This window comes from Sinocyclocheilus grahami, unplaced genomic scaffold (genome assembly GCF_001515645.1).
Source record: "Sinocyclocheilus grahami isolate Dianchi unplaced genomic scaffold, SAMN03320097.WGS_v1.1 scaffold62.1, whole genome shotgun sequence".
NCBI classification, from domain to species: domain Eukaryota; kingdom Metazoa; phylum Chordata; class Actinopteri; order Cypriniformes; family Cyprinidae; genus Sinocyclocheilus; species Sinocyclocheilus grahami.
This window is the reverse complement of record NW_015505241.1, coordinates 350,446-361,027: the sequence shown is the minus strand read 5'-3', so window position 1 is coordinate 361,027 and position 10,582 is coordinate 350,446. Positions and strand designations below refer to the sequence as shown.

General features: G+C 36.1%; 1 protein-coding gene across 1 annotated transcript in view; it reads left to right on the top strand.

Annotated features, from left to right (window-relative positions):
• LOC107584697 (protein MRVI1-like) overlaps positions 1-10,582 on the top strand; it is a 57,816-nt gene that overhangs the window by 31,041 nt on the left and 16,193 nt on the right. The window contains exons 12-19 of the mRNA XM_016271401.1: positions 1,902-2,075; positions 4,156-4,233; positions 4,320-4,366; positions 4,464-4,520; positions 5,697-6,179; positions 6,343-6,421; positions 10,010-10,133; positions 10,232-10,262. Coding sequence (XP_016126887.1) covers positions 1,902-2,075; positions 4,156-4,233; positions 4,320-4,366; positions 4,464-4,520; positions 5,697-6,179; positions 6,343-6,421; positions 10,010-10,133; positions 10,232-10,262 — 1,073 coding nt within the window. The remainder of the gene's footprint in view (positions 1-1,901; positions 2,076-4,155; positions 4,234-4,319; positions 4,367-4,463; positions 4,521-5,696; positions 6,180-6,342; positions 6,422-10,009; positions 10,134-10,231; positions 10,263-10,582) is intronic.

Genomic DNA, 10,582 nt, shown 5'->3' with positions numbered 1-10,582 from the left:
GCATCATATAACCCCTTTAATAAAAAATCAAGTATTTACATAGATCAATTATAAATCAGTAGTTACAGAATTACGCAATAATGAAAAAAAATAAAAACAACAGTGTAATTGGACTATTGCAAAGACTAATATTTTGCTTCCTCTCGTAAAGGGGATGTTATCGCAACATGTTTTCCCCATGGGATAAAGCTAAGGGTTTTGAGCTGGTAAGCCTGGCATGTGTGAAATTGTTTGTGCAGGGGCTAAAAAAGTGGACCTGCTGCACAGTACAGTTTGGAAATTTCCCATACTGCCTCAGGACTGAATGCTGTGGTTGAAAAATCATCACATCTTACTGTTTGCTCTTAATTTATCTTCTTTGCCGCTGCAGTACTCTACAAAAAAAAATCTTAATTAGTCTTGTTTTCTGGTTGAAATATGCACTTAAGTAAGCATAGTCTGCATACAATATTAAGAATCGTTTCAGTTTATATATATATTGAATTAAGATTAAATTTTTGTGTTGGCCTTTTTTCAAGCACAAATCTAGTAGCTAGCTAGATTTATGGCTAAAATAACAAAAAGAAGCAATAAGTTAAAAAGACATTCAAACTATACTGTCTTAATGATGAGATGTGTCAGTATTTAAATTTTAAATTAGACAGAAACAATTAAATATTGACTCCTAAAAATATCCAGTATCGGCCACTACTGAAACTGAATTTAAAAACTGATATTGTCCTGTAACCGATATAGTGCTGATATGCCATGCATCCCTGACATCCCCTACATGTACATTGTGCCAAAAATGAAAATTCTGTCATAATTTACTCACCTTCATGTTGTTCCAAACCTGTGAGTTTCTTTCTTCTATTGTACACAAAAGAAGATATTTTGAAGAATGTTGGTAACCTCCATAGCATAGAGAGAATTCTATGGAATTGCTACCAAAAACTGTTTGGTCACCTGTGTTCTTCAAAATTGAAGAAATAGAATTCAATTGAAAAAATTGAATTATTTTGTGTTTAAAAGTTTGTTTATTATGTGCAAGTTCAAGCTTTTGTGTCACTTTTGCCTTTTTATTCCACATTTCTGTTTGTATCACGTCAGTGAGTTAAAACAGGAACAGGCCGGATCACATTTAGTTTAATGGGAACATTCCCCAATTCTTCTTGAATATGCCGAATGTGAATATTTAGCTAAATATTTTGAACTCTTCAAAGTAAAAGTGTCAGTTTAAAAAATTTAAAACCCTCAGCCTCACTGCTCTCCAAGAATGTGACCTTTTTTTTTGTAGTATGCTCCAGTTGAAAGCAAGAGGGTGAATGTAACCATGACTCCACCAGCTATTGTGCTTCCAAGACAAGTCAGCAAGCAAGAGCCCTGTCCTCTGGAGAAAGCAAGGTATTCATGTCAAGAGCCATTAAAAGATTACCAAAAATCTTTATTGTCCAATCGTTAAACAGCAGTTTTAGTAATTCAGACAGTGTAAAATCTCATAAAGAGTCACTGTTTGTACTTTAGCTGAATATAAACCTGCTCGGTTTTGTTGAGAATGTGTTGGTTTAATGTTGGTTTAATGTTTTGTTTTAATCTGTGTCAAACCACACAGCCCTAGGCCTCGTCTCTCCCGAAATTCTGCATCTTCATGTCCCATCACCGCAGTGGGTACGTTCAACTACACACTCCAATGTGAAAATTTACTGCTTTAGATATTTATTTAGTATTTAGAGACATTTGTTTTCAAATGGCATATTATAAGATAAAATGTTTGTGACTTTATGTGTTTACATTTGGTTAAAGCTTTAAAGTAATGCATTATGGACAGCTGCAGTAGCTTAAAGTCGTTTCCTTCCTACAAGTTGGCGAGTTGGTGTGTGTTACAGCTGTGTTTAGGTTGTGTGTGTGTATTTGTGTTTGAGATGATGATGGACACGTGATAGACCTGGTGAAGGATCAGCTTCCTGAGCTGCAGTTATCTGAAGAGGATCGTCAGAAGAATCTGGAGCTGCTCGAGGAGGCCAAGAAAGTCAGCGATCGCTTCCTGCAGCGCAGAGGCCGACGCTCCACCTGTAGTCTCAGTGAATCTCCAACAGGTACAACAGAAACATGATAACTTTCCCGTCTAGGACAGTGTTTGTCAACCGGGGGCCGTAGAGGGCCTTTTTTTAAACTTAATTGATTTAAACAAACAAACAAAAAAATGTAATTTACACATAATTTACACTTGAATATGTTATTTATTTATTTATTTGTTTGTTTATTTTCTTATTTATTTATGATTAAATTAAGGTAATTTCATGTAATAAAATATTCTAACTTAATTAAAACATGTATAAAATATTCCAACTTAATTAAAATGCCTAATATAATGTGGAAAAAATTTTAACTACACACACATATATATATATATATATATATATATATATATATACTGTATATATGAAGAGTTTGGTTCCAAAACACGATAAAACGCAATTTTTAAAAAAATTGAGTTTCCGCCAATATCAGTATTGTATCTGGTCGGTCCATAAAAAAGTCCATTTTTTATTTTACGCAAAATGCGATGTCCGCTGAATTATTATATATTTCATAATTTATATTTTCACCCTTTTTTTCCAAAGCGCGACAAACGCCAGTCTCCCTTTTCTGCAGAATGCGATATATCCGCTCAACCAATCACAGCGCACCATTCCACGCACTGTAAACAGTAACAATCAATCACAGCGCACCATTCCACGCACTCTAGACAGTAATGGAAGCGCTTTGAATACACGTGGCTTCCTAGTTTTATTTGATCTATTTTGTACTTTGTGATCAACAAACAAACTTAGGGCTTAGGACGCATCTTGTCAGTAAAGCCGGTTCTGTGATTAACAGTAAATCTCCATCACATGCTTTCAGATGGAGCGGCATTTAATATACAGAGCCGTAGATCACTGCTATATCACGTTCATAATTGCAGATGAGTCGCATTCGATTATGAACGCGATATTGCGTAGCTTGTCAGTGTAAGTGTTTTTATTTATGCCATTAATGTTTTTGTTAATACAGCGTATAGCACTAGTCAACTAAATGAATGTAACATGGCAAAGATGAATGCACTTTTAGAAGTTGAATGTAAGGGAAATGTAATTTTTTTGAATTTCTGTGGTTTAATGTGATATTGTTGTTCATGTATGTTCATGATGAAATTTTCTTTTATTGTTGTAATTCATTTATAGCATTAACAAGATTACCCATTGAATTCATTTTGGGAGCGATGACTGATTGAATGTATTTTTAGTCCAGTGCCTGTATATAAGATTATTATTGACCAAGTTCAGAGGCTGTCATATGTGGATCAACTTACTATGTTGTGTATTTTCAACAGTTTCAATATGAAAAATAACTTTTATATTGATTCAATGAAATTTTCCCCAGATGTCGGTAACAACCCAAGTAATCCACACATACAAAGAAAACAAAACATATAAGTTCAGAAATTAAGTTATGTGTAATAAAATGGAATGACAGGGAAAAATGAACAAGTGAACAAATGAAGATTATTTATATAAACATCATTTTTCGTTGATATTAATAATGAAGAAAACTTCTTCCAAGTGGGGAATGCCATTGTTTTTGTTTCACTGTGTCCATGTTTTTGAAATGTTTATTTCAGAAGCAGCTTGTTTATTTTTAGCTTTTGCGACGTCCTTGCTTATCAGACTGTAACATCATGTACATATCCGCATGTCCTCAAATGTCTTTTGCACCAGCCAAAATTCCTCCTTTATCCTGCACAGAACAACTGAACAAATGAAGATTATTTATATAATAATATAAATATTATGTTGATATTAATAATGAAGAAAACTTCTTCCAAGTGGTGAATGCCATTGTTTTTGTTTCACTGTGTCCATGTTTTTGAAATGTTTATTTCAGAAGCAGCTTGTTTATTTTTAGCTTTTGCGACGTCCTTGCTTATCAGACTGTAACATCATGTACATATCCGCATGTCCTCAAATGTCTTTTGCACCAGCCAAAATTCCTCCTTTATCCTGCACACTAGCTACAGCGTACTGACTTGAGCGCATTCACAGGCCGATGAGAGATAAAGCAATGTGATATCCAAACTTTGAAATCATGATGGTCAGTGCATGTCCAAAATTGGGTAACAGTGTCTTTGGGTTACAGCTCTCTCTCCAAACCCAACGCCATGCTCCTCCCCCAGACCATCCAGAAGCAGTTCCCTCTCCTCACCCTCACAGCTAGGTACCATGCTGTGCTTTCAGTCACGTTTGCCCACAGAGATGCCAGCCATGGTTGGTCTAAGCTAAGTGGTTTTGTTTCTCCTCCAGGTCCTGAGGTCACCTCAACTCCTCCAGGTAGTCCCTCCATAGCTAAGGTGAGCGCCACTTCAGATTCCCTTCTGTATAGTGTTGATGTTGTGTCCTCCTGGTGATGATAAATATTGGATTGTTTGTGTTTGTGTATGTTTTCAGCATCTGGAGGTACCATCTACCCATGACCAAGGGGACACCACTAAACCAGAGCAGGAGGTTTGTGTAACAAATGTTATATCTTTGGCTCTTCTTACTTGAATCTTTCTACTTCAGTCTTTCAGATATTAAAACATTAGTAAATGTGTGCGAATTTACATTAAATTGGACATATTATTTTTACTTCGAATCTTATTTAAGTTTTTTTGCACCAAAAACAGTCACAATGTAGTTGATCGTGGCCATTTCTGTTCTCATGTTGACATTGTTGGACCAAAATGATCAGGGCCTTCGTGAAAAAGAATTTTAGAATTTAAAAAATTGCATTTTTAATTTACTTTAAAAGAATATACTTAAGTGTAAACTTATGTGTAAACTGAAATGTATGTTAACTGCATTAAATTAAAATGTATAATAGTTTACATTTACATTAGGTAGCAGTTAGCTGAACTTTAGAGTGCTTTTTTGACCCACTTAATTACGTTTATTGTCTTTGAAATATGGTTAAAATTTACTTCCGAATACTGACAAGCACTCGGAATTAAAACACATTTAAAAGTAATTTCTGTTGAAACACATTTGAAATATATTCAAAAGTACAACATATTTTAATATATATTTGTTATTACACATATTTAATGAATTAGTGCATTTACAATATGTTAACTTCAAATCAAATAAACAAAACAGGTGAAATTATAATCAAGTACTTGTGCTTTAATATGTTAGTCAACACATCAAAATAAGCATTTTAAAGCACAATGAAAGATAATGATCTTTTACAGTTTTTACAACCATTTAAAATGTATAAACAATGTAAAATATAGTCTTATTTTAAATAATACAATTATTTGACCCCTTGATAATACTCTACAGTAAAGTTCAATGCGTTAACGTAGTTTTTAAATACCAAATATTTTTTATTATTTTTATAAATAGTAATTTTACATAAACATTTTATGTACTATATTGTTTTCTATACATACACAGTTTTATGTTTAAAGTAGAAATTAGCATAAATGTATTTTAATAAACATGATTTAACAATATATTATATTAAGTAATGTATACACAATACAATATAAATAATATAAAACATTATATTAACAGTAACCTAGATAAATGTTCACTGGATTTAATGTTATAAACTGAACTGTATTGTAACATTATTCTGACCGTTTTAATGCACTTGTTCTTAATCATTAAACTAACTCTCTTGTTCTTGTTCTTCCTCAGACCTTCACGAGGCTAGTAGATTGGATGCCCAGTGACAAGCGAAAGGTATCCTCTGGGACTTTAACCCCGCGTTATGCCACCACTGTACCAGCCAGAGATCCCGCTGTGGTTCAGAAGGAGAAGCCAGACCATCATGCACCAGCGGACAAGGGGAAGAACTCTGAACATGCGGCCCAGAAAAAGGAAGAGACTTCTGGCTGTGGCATCAGTCAACCTCCAGCTACAGGAGTAGCCAAACCCGTCCCCCGGCCACCTACACAGCAAGCCCCATGCACGGCCGAAATCAAAACAATAGGGGCCTTCCCTCCTCTGATGAGAGCCGTCTCCTGGGACACGGTGGGCTCCATGAACATGAGGAATACAGCTCCCAAAGGGGAGGACAATCTCTCAGACAAATCAAGGGAGTCTCTGTTTAAGTCCTCCGGGTACAAGGACTTCCCTGTGCCACCTGGGAGCGTTCAAAAACTGTCCAAATTGCGCGAGGTAATCCTTTGTTGTCTTTGGCCAACCTGGTAACCATGCTATGTTAGTAGTTTTTAATGTTCCTTGTATGGCTTTCTCTGAGGTTTGAGCCCAGTTGGCAGAGTAAAGGGAATGTTATGTCCCCGATTTAGTAAAATCACTACGGTTTTCATTCCTTCTCTAGGAGCACAAACTGATGCGTAACCAGAGCATCTCCAGCTCAAAGCTTCCTGACCTGAATGAAACGACCGAGCAGGAACGAGGTATGAACTGTGTGTGAACATCTTGATTCAGTCTGTGCATAAGCTTATTGCAGTATTATTTTATATATCGCTGAAGAGATAGTTAGTCAAAAAATAAACATTTTACGATCATTTATTCATCCTCAAGTCAATCCAGATCTGCATGACTTTCTTCTTTGCAACACAAAATAAGATTTTGAAGGTTTTGTTGTATGGACAAAAACATTACGACATTTAGAAATTTTTTTCTACAGGATAACTTTTGTGTTCCGTAGAAAAAGTAAGTCAAACAGTTTTTGGAATGACATGAGAGTGAGTAAATGATGATTCAATTTTGGGTGAAATACTTCTGGCTGTAGGCGTTGTTCTGCTCCTTGACACTTTCTTTAGCATCCCTCTGCTCAGGGTTATTGTCGTAAACTAATTAAATCTTGAAATAAAACTATAAAAAATTATATTACTTAAGATAAACATGAACTGAAATTATTAAAAAAAAATAAAAATTAAACTCGTTTTATTTCAGCTAGCTTTCTGGAATTTCTAGAAAAGCAGAATTTCAAATTTTCTGATGAAAATTTTCTGACTAAAATAACTAAAAAATGAATAAGAACGATAGAGACAAATTTAATAAAAATGTCAAAACACAACAGAATCACTAAAGCCTCGTTCAGACTGTCAGCCCAAATCCGATTTTTGTCCAAATCCGTTTGAAATCCGATCATATTTAGCAACGAACTACATGAAATCCGATTTGTGCAAATCCGTTTCGAACTACATTCGTATGAGGTTTGGAATCCCATTCAAATTGCATTCCTGGAAATTCGTTTCAGTCTGACCGCTCAGATCGGATTTTGTTTTATTTCAGCTAGCTTTCTGGAATTTCTAGAAAAGCAGAATTTCAAATTTTCTGATGACTAAAATAACTAAAAAATGAATAAGAACGATAGAGACAAATTGAATAAAAATGTCAAAACACAACAGAATCACTAAAGCCTCGTTCAGACTGTCAGCCCAAATCCGATTTTTGTCCAAATCCGTTTGAAATCCGATCATATTTAGCAACGAACTACATGAAATCCGATTTGTGCAAATCCGTTTCGAACTACATTCGTATGAGGTTTGGAATCCCATTCAAAATGCATTCCTGGAAATTCGTTTCAGTCTGACCGCTCAGATCGGATTTAGCGTAGCTTTTTCACGTTCTCATGCCACGTAAAACGTAAACATGTCAGACATTTAAAGAAGTTAAATCTTATAGTCTTCAAATCTGGGTACTGTCTTACGTTTTAAAATCACAAAGGGAGTTTGGTCCCATCAGGCTAATGTGACCGTCACGACTCATGCAGCTGTAAGCTTTTCTTTTTCTTTTGTTTTTACTCGTGATCTTTACAACACGCGTTACATTACGTATTTCATGGCACACTCGTTTTATGCGTATTTGGCGCCACCTATTGTTGTGGGTGTATTATTGACATGTCAAAGTCTAGACCAGGGGTCACCAAACTCAGTCCTGGAGGGCCGGTGTCCTGCAGAGTTTAGCTCCAACTTGCCTCAACACACCTGCCTGGAAGATTCAAGTATACCTAATAAGACTTTGATTAGCTGGTTCAGGTGTGTTTAATTAGGGTTGGAGCTAAACACTGCAGGACACCGGCCCTCCAAGACCGAGTTTGGTGACCCCTGGTCTAGACCCTGAATATAAGACGACCGCGTTTTTTCAGATGTATTTCCAAGAAAAAAACATTGTCTTATATTCGGGTCAATACGGTAAATGTTTTTGCAGAAACAAGCGTGTGTTGTTGCAAACTGTCAAAGTCAAGTGGAAAAAGACAATATACTACTAGTATACTCACCTCTTTGAGTGTTGAAACAAGCGGCGATGGCAGCACGGAATAAATACTCTCATTCCAGCTTCCTGCGTTTCTGATGCTGCCTCATAAGACGAAATCCATAATAATAATAATAATAATAATCCAGCGCGACGGCAACATGCTGTCATGTTGTAAGACAATATCTGTATTGCAAACTATTGCTGTTATTGTTGTTTTTAATGTAGGCATAACAGCGCAACGGCATTGCCATAGTAGTCAACGCACATTCAGTAAAACGAAAGCGTGCTTATGGACACACAAATCGGATATGAACAGTTGCGATACACTGTGTGGACAGTCAGTTATTCAAATCAGATTCCATCCGGATATGCACAAAATCGGGTTTGGGCCGACAGTCTGAACGAGGCTTAAAATGTTGACTAAAATCAAAATGAAAAAATAAATCAACACTGCCTCTGCTCAAGCTCAACTGGCAGCATCTGTGGCACTGTGTCTGTTACAACTCGTTTTGATTCGTCTCTCAGTTTTTAAAAAGAATCAAAGCAAGATTTTTTTTATTAAAACCTTGATGTTGTTATTTGAGCTGTTGTCAGATGAATTTCTGGTTGCATGTTACTTACATAAATCATGTGTAAACTAAAGCAGTAAGCCCCAAGAAGCCGTGGTTTACAGTCAGGGCCGTCCTTATCTGACGTGGGTCCTGGTGCGAGTTAGGGAGCGGGGCCCCCCTTGGTCCGTTCGCGATTGCGTGGGATTAGGGGTCCCCCTGGGGCCCCCTCGAGCGCCGGGGCCCCATGCAACCGCACCAGTTGCACCCCCCTAAGGACGGCCCTGTTTACAGTGAATTTATAACAGCTAAGGGGCATTGTTAGGCACGAGGCGAAGCAGAGTATTGCTTATTGCTTTTATAAAACAGTTATTCCATATACGTAGTTAGGTTTCACAAAATAAAACGGAGCAAATAAAGTGTAATAATATTAATAAAAACAGTATTCTTCCACCAAACAATGTAGCTCCTCAGAAACAGTTGTGCCAAGCAACACACAAAGTTGTACACAATGCACACAACGGTGTATGTTTGTAGAGTAATTTACAACAGCTTTGAACACGGCTCAACCAGTCAGAATCAAGGACCGGAACCATCCGCTTTATAATGTCCCTTTCTGACATCTCGCATGTATCCTGCAGAAGTTGCTGGGTTTATTTGAAAAATGTGTTTACAACTTTACACAGACAAAATCAGAAAGTCTTTTTTTATTTCATAGTCTCACATGAACATGTACAGTATGATGTATGTAAAATATTATGACATGTATATTTTAACATTTAATGTGTTTGCCTGTTGTTTTAATTTGATTTAATGAACACTTACTCTCACAGCTAACAGTGCACATTAAAATTGTCTGTAACAACATATCTTATGCACAAAAAGCTTTAAAAATTCAAAGGGACTACATAATATAAGTCATATAATAACAGTGCAAGTTAGCAATACAACAGAAGAACATGGAGCAGATATGTGAGGCTTTCCACCTTTCAGGTTTCCACACCCATATTTTATGGGATTAAATTTTCATAGACTTCTGTTTTAATGTGTTATCTATTTGTTTTTACACTGAGTTACATTGTGTGAAATACATATGCAATGTAACTATATTCTTACACCGCTAGGTGGCGCTATATGTGTCACGATTAGCACATAGTGCTCGTAATGATTTTCTTTTACAGTTCTCTTAAATGTGCTGTGTTAAACCTTAGTAATCAGTTTATCTCTCAGGTCCATCCTCTCCGCTCACCAGCTCTCCCAGTGAAGAGGAGGCCAAAGAGAAACCTGACGCTATGCCCAACATTTCAGACGTCATGCTACGCAAACTCAAACTGCACAGAGGTTTACCTGGATGGTGTGTTCACAAAACCATCATTTGATCATAGATTGGTCAATTCCTTACTATTAAAACCCCTCAAAAAGTCCTTACAACTCCTCTCTTTTTTGTTGCAGCGCACCCCCGCTCTCAGAGAAGGAAGTTGAGGTGTGTATATTCTTAAGTTTCATTTTAATAAATAAAGATAAAAAAAAAAACTAAATGCTGCTTTTGTTTTAAAGACAAAAATGTAAATGGCTTTATGTATTCATTCATTCATTCTTGTGCTTTATCCCAAGATATTTTTTGTTTTGTTTTGCTTCATAACAGTTGAAATTGTGTGCTTAATACAATAGTATTTATGACAATGAGTGTATTATTCAGCAATTTCACTTGTATTTGGTCCTTGTTAATTTTGGTCCCGTATATAATTAAGAAAATACGGTAACACTTTACTTGAAGGGGTGTGCATAAGACTGACATGACAC